Source organism: Limulus polyphemus, unplaced genomic scaffold (assembly GCF_000517525.1).
Source record: "Limulus polyphemus unplaced genomic scaffold, Limulus_polyphemus-2.1.2 Scaffold197, whole genome shotgun sequence".
NCBI lineage: Eukaryota > Metazoa > Arthropoda > Merostomata > Xiphosura > Limulidae > Limulus > Limulus polyphemus.
Window position 1 is genome coordinate 245,359 of NW_013665807.1, and position 22,693 is coordinate 268,051.

General features: G+C 33.4%; 1 protein-coding gene across 1 annotated transcript in view; it reads left to right on the forward strand.

Annotated features, from left to right (window-relative positions):
• The window catches only part of LOC106478290 (cytochrome c oxidase subunit 3-like), a 59,383-nt gene that overhangs the window by 15,084 nt on the left and 21,606 nt on the right, over positions 1–22,693 (forward strand). Inside the window, 1 exon segment of the mRNA XM_022381877.1 lies at positions 20,653–20,886. Coding sequence (XP_022237585.1) covers positions 20,653–20,886 — 234 coding nt within the window.

The following is a 22,693-nucleotide window of genomic DNA, read 5'->3' on the forward strand; positions in this document are numbered from 1 at the left end:
CCCCCACGGCTGAAAGGGCGAGCATGTTTGGTGGGATGCGGATTCAGAAACTAGATTAACAGTTTCTTGTCATCACTTCTATGCAATCGGTACAGTTGTATCAAGCATCATTATTTACCCTAAATGCTTGAGCTAATATCACGTGACTTTTTACGTAGACTGCGGTTTGAGTGGTTTTTGTTGAATAACTTTTCACGTGTGGCTTATATTTTCACCAAATGAGATTCCTAATTATAGGTTGAAACGATCTATCAGTGTATGAAATTTGAAAGAAAATTCCTAAAAAGTAAGCATGTTTTTCTATCTAATAAAGTTCCCGTACTTTTGTTGAGTAAAAATGGAAGAATTTCAATCAAAATTGGAGAAGTTATGTCTCAAGTATTTCTTAATGGATTGCCTTGAAATTTGGTAAGTGAAGTAAGAGTCATTTCTAGCATATCCAGATACGTGATAGTTTGGATTACCACAGTCTGAGATACAGAAAGTGAAAAATTGCTAAACCACCACTCATGTTACTAACAAACAGCGTGTCTTGCAGCAGGTTGTTTTGGCCGCACGACACACTACCATGTGTCTTAAAACTGAAAGTGTCACCTATATGTTCCCTACTACAGAAAAATAATTTATCTTCTTCAGTTGCGCGTACATCTGTTGAAGGTATACTTAATAATTGTTTTAGAAGTTTCAGTGAACCTTATAGTAAGGAACTGATGGCCCGGAATGCATTAAGAACACTCTTGAGTAAACTAGAGATGAATAACAATTCAACTACTTTGGCAAATGAAATATATACGAGTATATATATATATATATATATTATCAAATTATTTAAAAGATTTAAATAATAGTGTGTGAATTACAATAGAACACTGTTTCTGTATTGTTTGCCAATGCCATCTATTGTTCTTAAACTAACCTTACTGTATAAGGTGCACTAGGAATTCCATCTCTGTACAACCTTTCTAGAACTAAAGTTTTCTAAATGCATATATAAGTGAATTTTATACTGGTTTGGTAATAAAAATATCATTGAAAATAATGTTCATTCATTTTACAAAACCACACAAAAAAAGCTAGTAAAGATAATTATCTTTGTGAGTATAGAGGATTCGGTAGCTTAATGCATTAAAAGTTGGTTAGAGAAAGCATAAAGTTGTAGTAAATGAAGCTCAGTCAAATTCGATTGAAGTTGAAAGCGGAGTACTTAAAAACTCTGTATTGGGATCTATACTTTTTATATACATTAACGATAATTGAAAGATCAGTTTGGTGATTTTACTAAAGTTTGGATGTAGTTGGCTGTTATGAGGATGCAGATGGTTTGAGAAAAATATAGAGAGATTGGAAAGTTGGGCAAATAAACAACAGATAAGATTTAATTATGCTGAGTTCAAGGTAATGCATGTGGGCTACCATAATTTAAACTATGACTACTTCCTTGATGAGAATCAACTCAGTTGTATTATGGAAGAAAAGGATCTTGGTCGATCAACTCCTTAAACCTTATAAGCTATTTCTAATTAAAGATCAAGCATAATGTTTGGCTGTCTCTAAATAAGTATTCAATATGATTTAAATGAGGTTATCGTTTTTTTGTACAGGTCCGTAGTTAGGGTCATATTGGATTCAGTATAGGGCTTCTGTCCCCAAGAAAGCCATTGAATTGTTGGAAAGGATTTAGAAGAGTGCTACTGGATGATTCCCTGGATCTAGGTACTGTCATATGAGAACAGGTTAAGGTGCTTAAAATTATTTTCTCTTGAGAAATTAAAGGTTAAAGGATATCTGAATGGAGTGTTCAAACTTATAAAGGGAATAAATAGGATAGATAAAACACAGTTATTTTTCGTGCTTGAATGATAGGATTAGATGACGTAACTATAAGACGTGGAAGATAGAAGTCGTCTGTAAATTTGGAAATTATATATTTTGAACATGGTTGTTAGCCTATGGAAAAGATCAATAGATCACATTCAAGTGTGGATATGATAAATGTGTTCAACAGGATATAATAAGATCAAGATAAGTTTGATGAATATTTAAAATATCAGGGCTGAATATAGGCTAATGGGAGTGAATGAGATAGCCACTATGTCCCTCAAAAGTGTACTATAAATGCACCTGAGCAACTAACTACACATTATTCTGTTAATTCGTTTACATAATAACATTTGCTGTTGTTAGCAAAAAATCAAGTATCTGTTTTATTGAAACAGACATGCGCGTTTAAAAAATAGGAACAAAAATAGTTTTCTAAATTTGGACGATATTGAAATAAAGTAAAACATCGCTTTCTTGAGTCCGTTATTCTGTTATTTACTTTTTATTAAACATGAAGTCCGACGAAATTTACATAGGCAAATAATTTTGAGTTCTAAAGGAAACAATCGAAATGATTTTTTGTTTTACAGAACTAAATCATATATGAAACTAAATCATATATTCACATTTCTTTGTCTTTTAATTCCAGTCTATTATCATTCCGAAGTCTTAGAATCTAAAATGTGTATTATTCAGAATAACACGGCCGAAATAGATTCTATGCATAAACTTTTTTATACGCAAATAATTAGATTGAATTGGTAATTAATATTAATAACTTAATCTTAAATATCGCGTAACATTAGTTGTATAAAAACACGAAATATTTGCACGTATCTGTAATTGATAAATACAATAAGTATTAGTCGGATAGAATAAGGAGTGTTTATGGAGGAAAGAAATACACAGGTTTCTAGCTTATCAATTATGTATTAAATTTTATAAGTGATCGTTTATGATGTTACATTGAATATCGCGTGACCCTCACCTTCTGATACGTGCATTAAGATGTCGTGTTAGTAACTTCAATGGAAAATTGTATAATTTCTACTTTTTGATGTTACAAAATTCTCTATGTGTTTAATAGTAAAATTTCGAGCGTATATTTTTCAATTTGAACTTTATCAGACTGCTGTGAATTTATATTTAAGTCATCAGAAACACCGATAAAGTGTTTTATTGGCATTTCTTCTGTAAAATGTACAATGCCAGACAACGCAAGCTTAAGTGTAAATTTCAAGTGTGAAGACATTAAGCATATACGTAAACGAGAGTAATTATAGTAAATACAAGTATTTGTTGTTATTTGGGGCAAACAGTGTAACGTACACACACAGTATTTTGTGTACGTGAATAAGGAAAGGATCACGAGTTTTGCAATCCATTGATTTTTGAAAAGGGTCACTACAGGTAACACTATAGCAACTGCTCAGTGTTGTTACTATCGTTTTCGATTATTGCGTCCAATCTCACAATAGTATTAGATTCGGCAACACATATCGGCTTCTTAGGAATCGCTCGAATCTCTGTTGCTCGGCTAGAGCGATAGATTAACACGTTTTACATTATGTTGTGATGTCTAATTGTTCACGAATATCACGTTTATGTTCTTTGACTACATTTCAGTTGATACCCAACATTGTTGTCTTGTAAAGTTATATTTTCCATTAACACATGGTCCCACTTTGAAGTTTTGAAATAAAACGCATAACACATTTAACAGCAAATCTCATTTATTAAAGTTAGTAGTAAGTGATGATAAAGTCAAATAACTGCCTTCTGATTATTGTAGTCAAAATATAAGATTTTAAAATAGTTCTGCATTGTTTTAAGACAATAAGAACAAATATGATTAAATACTTCTGAGGCAACTAGATTTATTTTAAAAGTAATTCTATATTCTTATACATGTATCTTAAATTCGGTTGAAATTCGAAAGAATGACATTATGTATTTTGTCAAATAGTGAAAATCTATGTAAAAAACGCAAATTTGTGTTTTCTTGAAAAATCAAAATGGTTTTCTCTCAAAGTACCTTAAAATAATGATAAACTCATAAATGAATAATTCCGGAGGTGTTGTAAAACTAAATTTATGGAAATGCGCCTTCATTTCAACAGGATATAAAAGAGTGTAAGCAGACAATATGAAGTTTCCAGATTCAGTCGATCATGATATATTTCCACTCATTTGATCTTCCGTCCGTTACATTAGTTTCTTAGTCATTACAGCTGTCTCTCCAAATTAAACAAGCTCTAAAGCTTGTAACGACTAAAACTCAAATCCGATTTTCCACCCGGTTAGCCCAACTTTTTAAGTTCAGTTCAGCGCTTTAGGGTAACTTACGTTACACGGGAAGATGCGTCTCGACTCTTAATTTGTCTTCTATGGGAGTCTCTGTATATCTCTTTACCTGGAATTCTATCAGAAACGTATTTTTGCTTGTGAGCTCGAGAGTACCTTCTTAAAAGGTAGTCATGCTCTAATAATTTACAATGAATCAGCTTTCGAAAATAATTCTCGATGCAGTCGTCAACTAATTATAAAAATAAGTTCTAAGCCTTCTCTGTTAGAACTATCACATATATTTATATATTCTACCATTGTATCGAGATGGTTGCATTAAGACTTCTAATTCTGGTCCACATCCACTTCACTCATGATTGGCTCTTATTCATATTTCAGCAATGTTATTATTGTTTAGAAATATTATATTATTTGTTCATGTTGATGGTTTATATCATTTAATACTCCAAATTTATTTACTACCTTAGGAAATACTTTAAAGCTTTCTCTGAGTCCACTAGTCTATTACTCTTTCATTGTTTTAACTTTTTGGTCATTCGTAACACTCATAAAACATTTATAATAACTTTAAAATAGTGCTGCAACATGAATGCACCTGAGGTTTACGCCCCCAGTATAAGCTGACCATTAAGCGGTTACTTAAAAATTCGTTTCTTTTTTCTGTGTTTTTACATAAGAAAGTGATATACCCTTGTATATGTCGATCACCAGCAGGAGTAAATAAAAATGTTAGTAGTTTAATGAGAGGTCACCACTAAACAATATAAGGAGTTTAAGCAACACTAGATTAAGTGAATGGCTTACTGATATTAACGAACTTGCATGCATGATTATAATTTTCAATGTAATACACTTTCATCCAATTGTTCGCAAACAACGATCGAGGTAATGTTTTAGGTCAAGATAAGTGTAATCTACGTCTCGACACATTCCTCTTTTCCCCATTCTAATGTCTTAATTACACGTTGAAGCGAAGTCGAACACTTTGCTAAGTACATTCTAATGTGTTTTAGTTTTTTACATGGCTGCAAGTGAGTACCAGCAATGTTTCTTAAGATAACGGAAATATTATTGTCAGTTACATTTACCTAACAGATAAGAATAGTAAACACAAGAGTAAGAGGAAATGACTTTCCTTCACTTTACATTATGCTTGTCCTCAAGGAGAATTTACCTTTAAAATCTTTTCATATATGTGTATATACAAACACACCAGTTATGTATCCAAAGTATCTTGTTTTGCTCCTGTAGAACATAGTAAAGCTAGACAGACATGCACAACCCTTAAACAAAAGTTAAGTATTACAATGGCAATAGCACAACAAAGCAATAACGTATAAAATATTTTTAAGAAAGATAAATCCAATTATAACATCAATACAATTGTATAGAACAAGAATAATACAAATATACAAAATGTATATATTTATACATTAAAATATGTATACTATAATATATATATATATATATCTTGAAAATATACAAGAATGAACAATTTATCAAAAATAACTAATTATAAATAAAATACATCATGTTATAATTATATAGTTATTAAGGAAGAAAGGAAATCCTCACTAAAACTTGTTGTAGATTGAAGTTTCAGAAACTGAACTCTATACATAAAAAAATAAAAAAAACTATACAACTGCTGATGAGGAAGGGTAACATTTATTGTATTTAATTTTTTAATTGACCTTTAAATATGAAAGCAGCAAACACTAACACTTGCTATCTGTTGAATTGTTTTCAAAGAAATTGCATTTCTGGTAGAAATAAAACTGCCAAAAGGTGACAGTATCAGCAGATTTCAGGAATGTTTCCTGTAAAGAGAGACATACAAGGAGACATGAATCGATCAAGGCCTTAATGTCATCCAAATTAGAACGAAAACCTCGACAGTTCCACTGTATTAAAATGTCACCTGTTTACAGGAATTCAAGGCCAAAGTGGTGTGTTAAAGTAGCACTGAAATAAAGGAACCATCATTGACAGTCCTCAACCATCAGGATCCTTTCCTCCCCTTCACGGGTCGCCATGCACGGCAAACCAGTGGGTGGTTGTTCAGATCCCAGAGTAGGTAACCTGAAAATACAGAGCTTTCTCTGAGAGGTCCTCTCACCATTTACAGGAATCGACCTCGAGGGGAACACCCTTGCTATGAAAACTAAATAATCATTAAATATTCAATCACTAAATGAAATAAATAATAACTCTTACACTAAACAGTCTTGTACATCCAACAGTCTGATGTTAAAGGCAACTGAGTTATTTCCTTGAGCTGAAAACTAACCTGTTTGTCGCTTAAATGAGACGCTGTATTTTAGACAATGATCCTTTTTTGGTAGTGGAGAAGGTTAAGTCAGCCCCAGGAACCTTGATGACTGCCAAGTTTCTCACCATTTTATCGAAGGTAACAAAATCTTTCCATAATGAGAGATGTGTAAATGAGGTGTAATGTGCAAAATCTGGTAAAATGAGCGAGTTACGAAGAAAGCAAGGATTGTTAGGATTTTGACATTATCTAAACAAGATAATAACTGAAAATGCTGGATTAATCTGGTTTCTGATTGGCCAAAAGTTCAGTTGAAAGGGCATTTATGAAAATTATAATGCCCTGGTCACGACTACAATCTTCTCTAAAAGAATATTTTAAACAAAATTATTAAAATAATTGCTCTTTTAAAGGAATATTGGCAATTGAAAATGTCTCCCAAATACTTGTGAATGTTCCTGTCTAACAGAATACAGCTGGACTTTCTACTATGTAATTAAAAGTGGTAACATCTATAACTTACATACTCTTAAGGTTTCCACTATTCTCTGGTTATAATTGAAACAGAGCCTAATTTCAATGTGAAAGGATGAATGAAGTAAAACTGCTGATCCTGGTTCCTACACAAATAATACAAGTCATGTTAGTTACCGTAGAAGCACCAGCCTGCAGCTTCTTACCATGAGATTAGATTAAGAGAGTCGAGTATTCGTCCCTGGACATCACCAATTGTAATCGTGCAGAGGATGATTGAATACACAAGGCTCTGCATTGACTATTGAAGGATTCCTACTCACTGACAAGGATTGACTCTGTGTTCAATGCTTTTTCTGGATCAAATGATTTTCAGTATATGATCTGGAGAATAGATACTATCAAGTGCAAATCGACAAAGTACATAGAGAAAAGACAGTGTTCACTGCAAGAAATGGGTTGTGAGAATTTGTTGTGTTACCATTTGGATTATTTTGCAATTCACTAGTTACTTTTGAATGATTACCATAGTGTGTTCTCTCTGGAATACCTTTGAATACAATTACTCAGATACCTGGATGACATACTTACACATGGAAAGATCTTTTACAATGGTTTTGTGATGAGCTCAGGAAAGCGCTGGATCAGTTGAGAAAAGAGAATCTTAAGGCGAATTTGAAAAAGTGTGAATTGTTCCATCAATTTGTGAATTTCTTAAAACATAGTTAGTGGAAAGGGAAAGTATAGATCCAACTAAGATTGAACTTATTTAGAACTGGCCAGCACAACAGAACTTGTTGGAGGTAAGAGGATTTCTTGTACTGTATTCTTACTACAAACGTTTTATATAATCATTCTCTGACGTAGCTCATCTTCTACACAAGTTACTTGAAAATATGTATAAGTTTTTGACTACTGACTGTAAACAGCATTCAACAAACTGAAGAAAGAATGGACCACTACTTTTGTATTAGCATATCAAACTCTTAAAAATTCACTCATATTACATATAGATGCCAATGAATTTGAAGTGGGAGAAATGTTATCAAAACTACAACATGGGAAAGAAAGCACAATTGCTTACTGTAGCAAGGCAATGAATACTACAGAAGTGAGGTATTGTACGACTCAAAAAGAGGTACCGAGTGTAATTTGAGCCCTAAGTCGTTTCCATCATAACTTATATGGACAAAGGCTTTCACTTCAGATAAATCATGCAACATTGAGATGGCTGGTAAAATGTTTAAATACCGAAGAGCAGATGGCAAGATCGATCCAGAAACATCAGGAGTACAGCTTTGATATCATATATCCCCTGAACAGAACCATGAAATTGCTGATGCGCTTTCTTAAACGTTGCATAAATAAATAATGCAATAATTCTGAAAAAATGAAATTACAAGATTGTAAAGACAACCACCTAAAGTACTCAGATATGCTCAGACAAAAGCTATTATTCTGAAACCTATTGTTATATGGATGAACAATATCTCAGAATTACACCCAAGAGAAACAGTCACTTCATACATCCCAGAAATATAGATGGACTGGACACAGTGTGATATCTTATGCTTATGAGAAAGCTTGTGCTTGAAAATGGGAAGATACTAGTGGATAGAAATGATGATTACAATTGGTATTTCCTTAACTAGAATACTGAATTATCTCCACACGTTTCCAAATCTTGGTATCTTAGGTATAAAGAAGATATTGGAAATTAAATTAAATTAAATAATTTGTGTAAATCATTTGAACAAAAAGTTCCACAAAAAACTACAGTAGTATTGTGTTGAAGTACCATTTATGAGAGGTGCTAGTGATGTGCATAGTCCAGAATAATAGTGGGAATACACGCATTACGGTTGTGACAGACTGTATCAACAAATGAGCCGAAACATATGCTGTTACTAACCAGGAAACAAGAACTCTAGGAAGGAAATTTATCAGTCATGTTTTTTCAAGATTTTGGTTGCCTATGGAATTTTACTCAGATCAGTGATGAGACTTTGAATCAACCTTGTTTGTGAATATGTGCTAAAACCTTGAAATAAGAAAGACCAGGACAACAGCATTTCATTTACCTTCCAAGGTAATGGTATGGAGATAGAATCACACACTTTTAAAGCTGTGGGAAGGCAGTTGCCCTTAAAAGTTATTAAAGTTCCTAAAGTAGAAATAAAACCACCCTACACATTTCTACTACATGAAACTCCCTACCTCTACTCTTACAAAAGAAAGTTAAAATAAAATTAAAACTAATTAAAAAGAACTACAAACCATATTCTTAGTAGTTCACATATACCCATCCTCCTACCTTTCTCTTGAAAATTTATTCAAGTATAACATGCGAAAGCCAAGAAAGTCCAGCTACTTTAAGTTAGTCTTGCCATTCAGGTATACTGCATAAAATTTTAATTTTAAATATAGCTACTTAAGAAAAGCAGCTAATGACCTCTAGTGACACAAAAGGTATGTTCTGTAATCGAAACTTTATGTTTGAAAATATTTTCATATTTATTATAAAACAGTGTGAATAACATTTTTAATTGTCATTAATAATCATAAAAAATTACGAATATTGCAAATATTTAAAAATCTTTTCAGCTGAGATATAATGAGGCCTTTAAAAATCATGCACGGAATAACACTATTGGGGGTGGGAAGACTAAGGTTGGGTTTGTTTTTTTGTTATGAATTTTGCGCAAAGCTACAGGAGGGTTATCTGCACTAGCCGTCCCTAATTTAGCAATGTAAGACTAGAGGGAAGTCAGCTAGTCATCACCACCTACCGCCAACTCTTGGGCTACTCTTTTACCAACGAATAGTGGGATTGACCGTCACATTATAACGCCCCCACGGCTGAAAGGGCGAGCATGTTTCGTGTAACGGGGATTCGAACCCACTACCCGCAGATTGCGAGTCGAGGACCCTACCCACCTAGACCAAGGATGGGAAAATAAAATTCTCTTCTTATATCAAAAATAGTTAGCTTTGTTTTGCCTACTACTAAATTAATGTCCAAGTCTAAATAGTTAGCATGAACATCATTATTATTATTTTTTTCTGTTACAACTTCTTTCAGATATATTAGGTTTAGTGTAAAATTCGAGTTATTTGTGAGATTAACATGTATAAACTAGGATTTGAAACCTGCTTCAGTAATGAGTTTTCATAAAAGAATAAATACATTGTTGACAATATTTGAAGAGAAATCTGCCCTCATTGGAATACCCACTGTTTGCTTATGAACTTGGTTGTTGAAAGTAATATAAATATTATAAATACAGAATTAAGTATACTTTTACCCCGAATTTTAGTAAATTTAGATATTGGAATGCTTATATCTGTATTTAAAAAATTATCGAACCAGTCATTAAATACCCGGATTAAATCTTTCAAATCTATTTTAGTATACAGTGTAGTAAAGTCATACGTGGACACAGAGTTGGCCGTTTCTGAGGATTTTAGATTATTTAAACATTCCAAAACTGGAATGTTGTTTTTAATAGTCCAAAAATAATTATTCGGATTGTTTGAAAACAGTATTTTACTTTTTTCAAACGCAATATCCAGAATATTATTAAGAAAAATCGAGACAGATTTAATAACTGTATTAAAAGAATTTGTTATATATTTGAACTTATTGAGATTTTTATGTAATTTTGGAATAATCTGTATGTATATTCGATTTTTAATGGCTTTCTTTACATGAGTAATAATAATATTTTTCTTTAAAGTACTTTTTAAATGCAGTTGTATAAATAATTTCTTCAATTAAAATTTGTGCATATAAATTTTTGCGCATCCTGTTTTATCATTCGGGGTAACAATAAATTGTTATTGAAATTATTTTATCTTATTTCTGAAGTCATTGAAATAAATATCTATTTTATATCGAGATAAATTTAAAGTTCTTAATATATTTTTTATAGAATTGATAAAGCATAATTTCCATTCAAAAAAGAAACACGGAGGATAGTAAGATTTTTTTACTTATTTCGATAATATATTCATCAATATCTTTTTCCAAATCTTTTAAAATTTCTTCTTTTTGTCTTTTTTTAAAATTCTGACTTTAGTGTCTTTCCACAGTATTGAGCGTAATCCTTTGACCTTGATAACCTCTAAATTACCTGTAATTGTGTGATTGTGAAAAAATATTCTTAAAATCACCATTTTAACAAAGGAATTTATAAACTTCTGTTGGATTAACTTATTCAATAAATTTTTTATAGTTAAAGGTAAGAGGTCCTATAGGTTTATTATAGTTATAACTAACTATAGGTTGAACTGATTTAATGAGGAAGATTTTTTTCTTGAACACTTCTATGGATTAAGTAAGGTAGAGCCAAGTCATCATATATTTTATGTTTAAAATCTATTATTACATAAGATTTTTCTTTACTAGAGGATTTTTGGAATTTGATTCCATTTTAATCTAAAATTAATTAGATCTATAATTAATTTTTTCATATGAATAGGTTTAAATTCAAAATTTAATATCTATTTTGAGAAATATCTTAGTTTTTGTGTCATTTAGTTCATATAGTTGTTTCATTATAGATTTTGCCAAACTAACAGGTCTATCGAGAGCAAAATCAATATTTTTACAAACATTTTCAAAATAAATCCATTGTTTTCTATTTTTAGAAACTGCTACAAATATTTATCTGAAACAAGTTTTTAATATAACTATTTTTACTTAAAGCTTCGACATTCTTATTTTGAAAATCTTGATTTAATCTGTAAGGATAAAAAGTTTTCTTTCATAATGAAATATTTTTCTCTTTCTATTAACCGATTTTCATTATATATCTTTTCTAATATGGTAACTTTTATATTATTGAATGAATGTTCGTTAAAATGATCCATTTAAATCGAATGAAGAAAATCCTTATTACTTATATCTATGTAGGTTAATCCTTAAATGTAAAGGATTATTTGTTTGTCCTACATATTTAAGACTACATATACTTCAAGTTAATAAACTAATTACATTTTCCATTTTACGCAGTGTGATATCTTGCCATTCATGATGAAATGGTCGTACACGTTAAGCATCAAGAACTATTGAAATTAAACTTTTCATGAATTGCAGTAACATATTTAAATAACTGGCAAATAGGCTATTAGACAGTATACAAAAGTGGTAGAAAATTCGCAAACTGAAAATCCTAACAAATGAAAAAAGAGGAAAGAGTAATAAATCAACACTTTAACATCATTTTCCGCCAAATAATGAAATAAGTAACATCATTTAACATCATTTTCCGCCAAATAATGAAATAAGTAACTTCAGCACTATATATATTTGTATATTTTGGGTTCCTGTGCGGTCATATTCACAGCAAACAATATAAATTTGTAACAAACATGTTGACATAGAAGAAAAGTTGGATTTGCCCATTTCAAGTCTATTTAGGTATATTGGTAAATTACTTGCATTATTTTGACTACTTTATATGTGATTTGGTAAAAAAGATACAAAAATTGTAAACTTCTCTATTTTTAGTAATTATTGAGGGGGTCAAGATACCACAAAAAACATATAATTTTATTTTTACAATTTCTCCGCCGTACTTCATCTAATGTTCATGGGATTTGATACATATATACTTTTTACAGGTCCCATACATATACATAAACAAGTGTGGAATATGCTCATTTTTGGTCATTTTAGGGGGGTTGAAAGGTTGAATAAATCCATAATTTTAAGGGTTTTGGTCAATTACTTGCCCTTGTTTCGATCAATTTTCATGGAATTGGGTACAAAGATACTTTTTGCGGGTCTAAAACAGGGATATAGACTATTTTGGAGATTTTGTCTTTTGCTTAATTTCTCAGCGAGGAAAGTACAATTTGGGGTTTTTGTGAACTATTCATGTGCATGTCAACCAATTTACATGGGATTTAGTAAAAAGAAACCTTCTTGCAGATCCCAAGCAGTGATCAGACAGTTTTCAATATTTTGGCGTTTTTCGCGATTTTTCTGATGTCAAAATTGGCCATGTTGGGATTGCGTGGCGGAGACATGTTGCATTCGTCCTCGGATGTTGGCCTTTTTAATTAAAATCAACATTACTCTTGGTGTGATACCACATAGTTTACTAACAACAATTTAACGTTCACTTTTAGTAAAACCTGAGTCGTTTTCGTTTTACCATTGTGTGTATGATTTTTGACATTTTACTATAAAGATGATCCATTATGTTTGTGTATGTGTGTATGCGTTTCAGTATCCATCACACGGACTTGGTTGGCTCGGTTTCCCTAATTTTCTGTATGGGAATTGAAATCTGTCTGACAGCGTGTATAAAAGGGTTATTTTGTTCTAGGACTTTTGTTCGATATGAGGAAGAGAAAGGACCATGACATTGGGAACATTTTTATTTTTTTATACACGTTGGGCTTATATCGCCCAGAGTTGGCTGGTTTGATTACAGTACTATTTTATATGGTAACTTTAAAATGTCTGACGGTGTACATGGCTATTCTGTTTTATAATTTTTATCGGAAAAGGGGGAAAAAGACTCTGAAATAGGGCACATTTCCACCTTTTGTAGACTTTTGGCTTCCATCACCCAAGTTGGTTGGCTCGATTACAGTAATATTTGTATGGTAATTGGAAACTGTACGACAATGTATATAGTTTACCTTGTTTCAGGATATTTGCTCTAGAAGGTGGATAAGAATCACCATGAAATAAGACACATTTCTACTGTTTCACGGGCTTTTGGATTTAAAGACACAAGTACTTAATCAGTTAAAATTGTTAGTTATTACATTCTAGAAAATAGGATATGCGATTAAAATCTAATAAAGTCATTTGGGATTTAGTAAGAAAAGAAAGAAGAAGAACATAATCTAATACTTTTCTTTATACAAAACTTTCTTATTGAGTACTCTCAGCTAGTTCAATTAACAGTTGTTTTAATATCGTTTCATTTGATCATTATCATACTGTTGTGAAAGTTTCTAATAAAAGTTTTGGTGCGATATCTACAGTTAAACCATTAAAGATACGTAAGAAAATGACAGAAAAGTAGTTTCACTCACTTGAGTGGGTTATTGCATCTGGAAAAATATACACTATTTTTTTGTTATCGAGCTATACAATTGTTTACTAAAAGTAACTCTGGTTGCAAGTCGAAAATAACTTTTTAAACGTCATTTATAAGACAAAAGTCATGTTTGGGAAATCACTTTTCCTAACTTCGATTTTTCATGATAACTGAATACACTTTATTATTAAGTTGATAAAGTGTAGCTAAATCTTGACACCTATGGAGTACATAATTTAAATTGGAAGCTAAAAATAACGGAAAGTCTGATTGGGAAGACATTGAATATTTAATTCTCTACATTGGACTATATATTTAATTTTAAAAGATAAGCTTACTAGCAAAATTAATGTGAAAAAATATTAAAGAATTGACATGCATTTCGTTTTTAGTTCTTTTTTTTTCAATATTTCATCACCAAAAACCGCAACTGTAAACGAAACATACGAACTGAGTGACCTATTTTTTATAACAACGCTTTGGACAACGACACTTCATATTGATTTGTGTGTAATGCGATGTCATTTTAACACAAGATTAATAATATTATACTGGCGCATTGCCCATAACTCATTCTTTGCGCCTGAGAGCTTAATGGTTCGTGACTGTTTGATGACAAATCCAATCTTTCAGACTGTCCTAAACCCTGTGTTACTCTATATTGATTTCTTTGAAGATTTCACCAATGATATTATTGTAGCCATACTTTCTCTTTAAACATCTCTTATGATATAAGTGAAAAGATAAAAAAAGCAGGCTTCAGTGAATAGCATTAATATAGCAGCACAATATATCTCTGTAAGTATAAAATTGTATTTTTTTACTACAACGATATTCATAACAAAAAATGCGAATCTTTTTCTCCTAAATCATAGATACAAAGAATGATGTTAGTTTAATCAAAATCCTCGAAAATTTCAATGACAAGATTAGTACATACCTATTTATAACATACATTATAATAGGTATGAAAAACATGATAGCGAAAAAATTAGGCTTTCGAAAACCAATTAAAATTGTTAAAAATTAAAATATTTACTTGAGTCTCGTACAAAGCGCCTACAAAGACTCGTTATATTTTCTTAATAACATAAAAAAATATTCCCCGGTGGAACAGCGCTACGTTTCAGAACTTACAGTGTTAAAATCCGAGGTTAGATTCTCCGCGGTAAACGTAGCAGATAACCCGAAGTGGCTTGCCTCTAAAAACAACAAGCAATCAAACATAACATTTCTGGTCACAGAAAAATTTAAGTCGTTCAAAACTAGTAATAGTTTTATTGTGCTTCAGCTTGTCAAAGTAAGATAAATGTAAATTGAGCTTACTTATCCAAGCGAAAAATACTTTTTTTTAAGATAAGGTAAAGTACCAGATTTTATTAAAGTATATCATACAATAAACTAAATGTTATATAGCAAAAGCTTAAAAATTATACCATCAGCTTGTATAGCTGCAGATAGGATATAACGTTTCTAGAAGTTGTTACGAAGGCATATGAAACTTAGTGATATTTAGTTATGGATCATAAACTATCACAACAAGTGGTAACACATTAGCATTGTCAAAAGATGTTTTATTCAAAGCAAAAAAGGGTCATGATAATTATGATCTATATTATTTATGCTGTATATTTGTGAATTTGCTTGTCCGCAAACTCCTCTCTTTGATTTAGAGTTAGCACAATCACTTGGTAGACATGCTCGACGTGTCCGTATCTATACGGTGTATGTGTTTAATTTATTACATTTCAAAACAAAAGTAATTTCAAAACTTCATAATTACATATTATAGATTATGTAATGTCTTCAAATAAAACGCATTACTTTTATATTAGAGATTTGTATGAATTTGCGACTTTCAAAATTTAAAGGATTTCATTGTGATATGTTTTTTTAAGAATCAGTTAAAATGTCTACCTTTTTTTTTCATTTCAATTAATGTATTCTATGTCTTCCTACATTCTTTTAAGAATTTTCTATAAATATTTTATTTTATAAAACTGTAGATTTTATATTTGTTTTGATTAGAAAAATACAAGGCAGTTTCACAGTGTTTACGATAAATGGCTCACAGTAAAAATAAGTTTTAACCGCACCAAAATTATTAGCAGCCATTTTTATTCAAATTGTTAATAAGAAGACTTCATTTAATATACGTTTTAAATTTTAAATACGTTTCATGCTAATATATATATACGTATATATATATATATATGTTTGGTACACATATTTTCGATTATTTGTCCATTCGATCAGTTACGTATTCCGATAAGGTTTTGTCGCGAAAATAAACTTGATATTGTTGAATGTAGAATTACATAACTAAGCCTAATTCATCTCGTTTTAGGAAAAATATTCATTTCCCTATGATACTGCAAACCGACATTGACTAATCAAAGGACTTATTGTGGCAGAAGTTATTTACAAACACGTTTTCTTCCAACAACATATCGTATCACCAATCTAAGATTTCGTCACTTTGTTCCTATTTGTATTAAAATCTTCACTAGATGGAAACCACATTGATTTACACAGTTGAAAATAAGAGACAAAGACCTTTTATTACATGTTTAGATTACTAGCCTACGAGTTCTCGAAGCTGAACTATAGACAATTAAATTACTGCATGGCAACTGAGGTTGAGAAACTGTGATTGGCTAGAAATAAATCAAGCCAAAATTGTATATTAGTTACAAGCCAAATTATTGCAATTTTGTTCAATCGTATTATTACTTTCATTATAGGACCTAAGAATGTCGTATTATGCTTGTTTGTTTTAGCAAAAAGGCTACAAAATACGCTATCTGTGTTTACAATGGGAAATCGAATCACTTACGGAAAAGAGGCTGTATCAACTTTGAGGGAGGAGAAGCTGTGAAAACTGCTCAAATTATTTTAATACTGAGGTAGAACGTGAGAGAATATGATAATTCTGAGGAAAGAGAGGTGGTGACAACTGTTCAAATGACTTTAATAATTTGGTAGGATGTTAGAGCTCTGATAGAAGAAAATTTGTGACTGATGTTTTAGTAAATTTGATACTGTGGTAGGATGAGAGACAATGTGACTTATCTGACAGAAACGATTTTGTGGCAGCTATTCATGTGACTTTAATACTGTGATAGGATTTGAGAGAATTTGACAACTCTGAGGGAGAAGAGATTGTGACAACTCTGAGAAATGAGAGGCTGTGACAACTGCTGAAATATTGAGATAGGATTTGAGAGAATGTGATAACTCAAAGGGAAAGAGGTGTTGACACTGTTCAGGTGAATTTATTACGCTGGTGAAATATAAGAGAATTGATACCTCTGAGGGAGGAGAAGATGTGAGAACACTTCAGCTGAGTTTAATACTGTTGTAAGATGTTAGAAAACGTGACAACTCTGAGGAGAAGTGGCTGTAATAACAGGTTTCGTGACTTTTATACTATGGTATGACGTGAGAGATTCTGAAACTATGAAGGAGGAAAGTTTCCGACAAAAGCCTTTTGTGATTTCAGAATTGTAGAAAAATATAGCAATATTAGGCAACTTTGAGGGAAAAGAGGTTGTGAATACTGATAGGGATACTTTAATATTGTGGTAAGATATTGAGAGAATATGATGTATCTGAGAGATGAGAATTCGTGAAAAATATTCAAGTAACTATAATACTTTGATGTACAGAACATTGCAGATACTCTTGGGAAATGCTTTTCCCACCTTTCCAGCACTTCTGTTTCTTGTGCTGAGCGATTGCCCCTTTTCTTTTGGGTTGATAGATTCTATGATTATAATCGTTCATTTACACTGATGGAACTCAAGCTTGCTCTTCATCGATATGGTAGTACATCAGTCAGACCCAATGACATTCACTATGAGATACCGCACCATCTCTCTCCTACCTCTCTTGCTCTTCTTCTGAGGCGAAGTTCTTAGGGTCTATCTTTGACTGTACGCTTATTTTCATTTCTCACATTAAGCAGCTTCGTGTCAAGTGTACAAGGGCACTGAACATCCTCCGTGCCCTCTTTGCCACCTCTTGGGGAACAGATCGAGTGGCTCTGCAGGGGGGCCTTCTGCACTTCAGCAGTCTAGAGTTTGTACACTGAGTCCCACGAACCTCCTCTTCATTTTCGTTGTTTGCAACTTTCTTTACAATATGCTACCAAGCATCGATGCTTACCATAGCATCCCACCTGGGGTTGTGTCTTTCTTCCTATGTGGGTTGTGCTCTTTTGGAATAGACGGTCTGCCATCCCTCCTCTTGGTCTTTGTATCCAGGCGCAGCTGGCCGAATTGGGTCTGTCCGATGATCATCCCATCCCGCCATGGCTCATTACCATACCAGCCTGAGATCTTTCTTTGAGTCATCTCAGGAAGGTCCTGATTGGAAGTATCGTTTTCTCTTTTGCCGAACATCTTTCGAATCATTCTTCTGTTCCCGTTTTCACGGATGGTGTGAAATCAGGTGACTCTGAGGTCTCTGCCATGATTTATTGTAGCTCGGTGGTTGCTCACAGGACCTTCTCTACAGATTTTATGTTCACTGCCGAGTTGTATGCCATTTCTCTTGCCTTGAATCACATACAGAATCCTTCCAAAAGTCATGGGACACAGTTAGTCATGAATAATATATGTCTTTATTTCAAGAAATTAATAGCATGTTGACCCGCCTTTGAGCTTAATGACTGCTTCAATGCGCCATGGAAGACTGTCTACCAATTTTTGGTAGAAAGCTGGTGGTATTGTGCTCCACTCCTACTTTAAAGCATTAGTAAGCTCCACTACTGAAGAGGGCCGCCTTAATTCTGCATTCCAGTTCATCCCAAAAATATTTTGTCGGGTTAAGGTCGGGGGATCTGCGCTGGCCACTGCAATGTTCTGATGTTATTCTCTTCAAATCATGTTCATAATCCTTGATTTGTGACATAGAGCATTATCATGTTAGAAGGTGTAAAAGCCAGTATCATAAAATTGCCATAATGTAGGAAACACAGAATCGTTCAGAACATCAATTTAGGATTCAGCATTCATGGATCCATGCACTGCGACCAATGGACCTAGTCCATGCGATGAGAACTCCCCCCCCCCCCAGACCATGATACCACCAACCTTCACTGTTGAGACAACACACTCAGGTAATAAGCATTCTCCAGGCATCCTCCATACCCAAATAAGTCCACCAGACTGGAAGAGCATGTAGCGTGACTCGTTGCTTCACAGGACCGATTTCCATTGCTCCATAGTCCAGGTTTGGTGTGCGATGCCCCATGCCAATCGACGGTGTGCATTTGTTATCAATGACTTGTGGGCTGCAGCTCTTCTATGAAAATTCATGGTATGCAGCTCTCTACGTATTGTTTAAACATTTATAAGATTGTCTGTGGCTGCTCGTATCACCAAACACAGATTCTCTAGGGTCTGATGGCAAGATGAGGTAACCAGCTTTCTCAGGACACGTCGGCTCCTGTAAGTCAATATTTTACGCCTAATTGGTTGTTTCTTTGGCTCATTGTCATCTGTGGAATTCCATTTCTTCAACACGGTGCCATTTGTAGACCTGGGTATATTTAATTGTTGCACCATTGCACGTAGAGACTATTTCTCGAAATTACATCCAACTATCCTTCCCCCTCTGGAACTATATTAGCTCTTTCCGTGTACTCATTGTTCGATGTACAAGTTCGAAATGACTTCCGAACAAACCGCTGATCACTTTTATAGGCCAAACTAAATGCATATTTCGTCGTCACACCCATTTCCCTACAATCAAAAGTGTGTACCATAAAGTTGGTAGGATAATGTAGAAGCTAAGCAGTACACTAACTGTACTAATTACACTGACTCTCTTAGCTCTCTATTGGCCCTGGAATCGCTTAATGTAAGTTTTCACACTGTTATCGTCGGTATTCAGAAACAATTGGCCCACTTCTCACTGTCTTCTGTCTCTATCCAGTTTTTATGGATTCTCGGCCGTGTTGATATTCGTGGGAATGAGCTCGCTAACACTGCAGCTAAGTCTGTCTGCTCTGGTGCTGTCACAGCCGTACCTGTCCAGTATATGTACTTTGGTTTTGTGTTCAAGGCCCATCTTTGTGCCAGTTGACAATAGACTTGGGGTAAGCAACTTTATAACAAGCTTTTCCAGAACAAACCTACTGTTGGTTTTGGCCGTCTAGTTTTTGTAAGTTGTCCTATGTAGGCTACGCACTGGTCACAGTTTCTTGCTCATCATTTTATTTTATGTGGGTCTGATCCGCCAATGTGTGGCCTTTGTGACACTTGGATCACAATTGCTCGCATTTTACTTTCACGACACCGTTACGAACGTCAGCGATGGCACAATTTTAGTCATTTATTTTTTAATGGTTTACCCCTGATGTTGGACGGTGTCACTGGTGATGGTGACACAGTCCAACTTGAATGTGTTTCTATTTTTTCACGAGTCATTGGCCTTTTTACTTCTATTTAGATTTTTACATACTTTTTGAGCATTGTTTCGTTTTTAACTTGTTTTCATTTTACATTTTATTGTATTCTATTTACAGATTTTTTACAGGTTGTTTGACGCTAATAGCCTAGTTGCTTTGTGCCAATTTAAGCCAAATAACCAACAAAAAAAAACGTTGTGCTAACTGTTCAGGTGACGTTAACACTGGAGTAGGATATAAAAGATTGTGACAACTCTAAGAATGTGAATTTGTTATAACTGATTTGTGACTTATATACTAAGGTGTGAGAGAATATGATAACTCTGAGGGAGGAGCGGTTTTGATAACCATCTTGTTGGCTTTAATACTGTTTGAGGATGTGAGAGAATATGATAACTATGAGAAAGGAAAAGATGTGATAACTGTTCAGATGACTTTAATGATTGTAAGATGGGAGAGAGTGTCATTATTTGAGGAAAGTGAGGTTAAGACAACTTTCTTTGTGACTTTAGAGGTTTTGATAGAAATCTTTGTGGGTGGGTGTGAGAGAACATGATAAATTTGAGGGAGTATAGGTTGCGATAACTGTTCAATTGATTTAATACTTTGGTACAATGTCAGAGAATGTCACATTTTTAAGGGATTGGTTTGAAGTTAAGCACAAAGCAACACAATGGGCTATCTGTGCTCTGCCTACCACGGGTATCGAAACCCGGTTTCTAGCATTGTAAGTCCGCAGACATACCTCTGTGCCACTGGGAGGGCTAAGGGATTGGATGTGGTGACAACCATCTTGGTGATTTTAATACTGTGGGATGATGTATGAGAATGTGCAAAACTGTAAAAGAAGAGAAACTATGAGAACAGTAGAAATGAATTCAATAGTGTGGTAGGATGAGAGAGAATGTGACAATTATGAGGAAGGAGAGGGAGTGACAATTGTCTTATTGACTTTAATACTATTGTTGGACGTTAAAGAGAGTAACAACTTTGAGGTTGGAGTATTTGTTTGTTGTTAAGCACATAGTTTCACATTACCTCTATATACTGTGCCCACTTTTAGAGGAGGGCAAGATAAATGTTTATGAAATCAGCGTTGGTAAGACGTGAATGGGAAAACATTGAGTTAAGTGAGGACATGACAAAGGTTTTGATGACTTTAATATTGGAGTATTATGTGAGAGAATGTGGCAACTCTGTGGGAGAAGATTTTGTGACCTTATGTGCTTGAGTTTAATACTGCGGTAGGATGAGAAAATGTGATATCTATGAGGGAGGAGAGAGTACGATATTTGTTTTAGTGACTTTAATACTATGTTCATGTATGAGAGAATACGAAAACTTTGAGAAAGAACAGAAAGGGACAACTCTGGGGAATTAAAGGTTGTGACTACCGTTCAGGTGACTTTAATACTTTAGTGGAACAGTTGAAAGTGTTACAACACTGGGAGAGTAAAGCTACAATGATTTTGATGACTTCAATACTGTGGTAGGATGTGGGAAAATGTTACAACTCTGAGCAGGGAGAAGTTGTGGTTATTGCCCAGGAGACTTTGATACTATGGTATGGTGCTGAATAATGTAACATGTATGAGGGAGGAAAGATATTGAGTACTGTTTCTGAGACTTTAACACGTAGTAGGATGTTAGACAATGAGACAATTCAGAGTGAAGAGAGGCTGTGACATTTGAGGACTGTATGTGAATGTGAGATAATGTGATAACTCTGAAGGAAAAGCGGAAGTGACAGTTCCGAGGGAGAACACGCTGTGACAACTGTTTAGTAGACTTTAATAATGTGAGAGAATCGGACAACTATATGAGAGAAGTAGTGACTACTGTTTAGGTAACTTTAATAGCGTGTGAGATAATGTGACAATTCTGAGAGAAGTGAGGCTGTGACAACAGTCTTTTTGACGTTAATATTGTGACAGTAGCATATGAGAGAATGTGACTACTTTGAGGGAAGAGATGTTGTGACAACTCTCTTTGTTACTTTCGTACTGTGGTAAGATGTGAGAAAATGAGAGAATTCCGAGGAAGAATAGTTTATGACAACTGTTAGTATTGTATTAGGATGTGAAAGAATCTGACAACTCTGAGGAAAGAATGTGACAACTGTCTTTGTGACTTCTAGTATGATGGAAGAGGTTGTGTCAACTCATTGCGTTATTAAAGAATATGGAAAACGAAGTGACAAATTTTTAGTGACTTTCAGGCCATCCTAAGGGAAGATCTGATAAAATCTGCTTGGTTTACGGCTTTAAGGTTGTACTTAAAATGAGTTTTTGTATTAGGTAAAATGTACATCTATTTACATACATTTTGAACAAATACATTTAT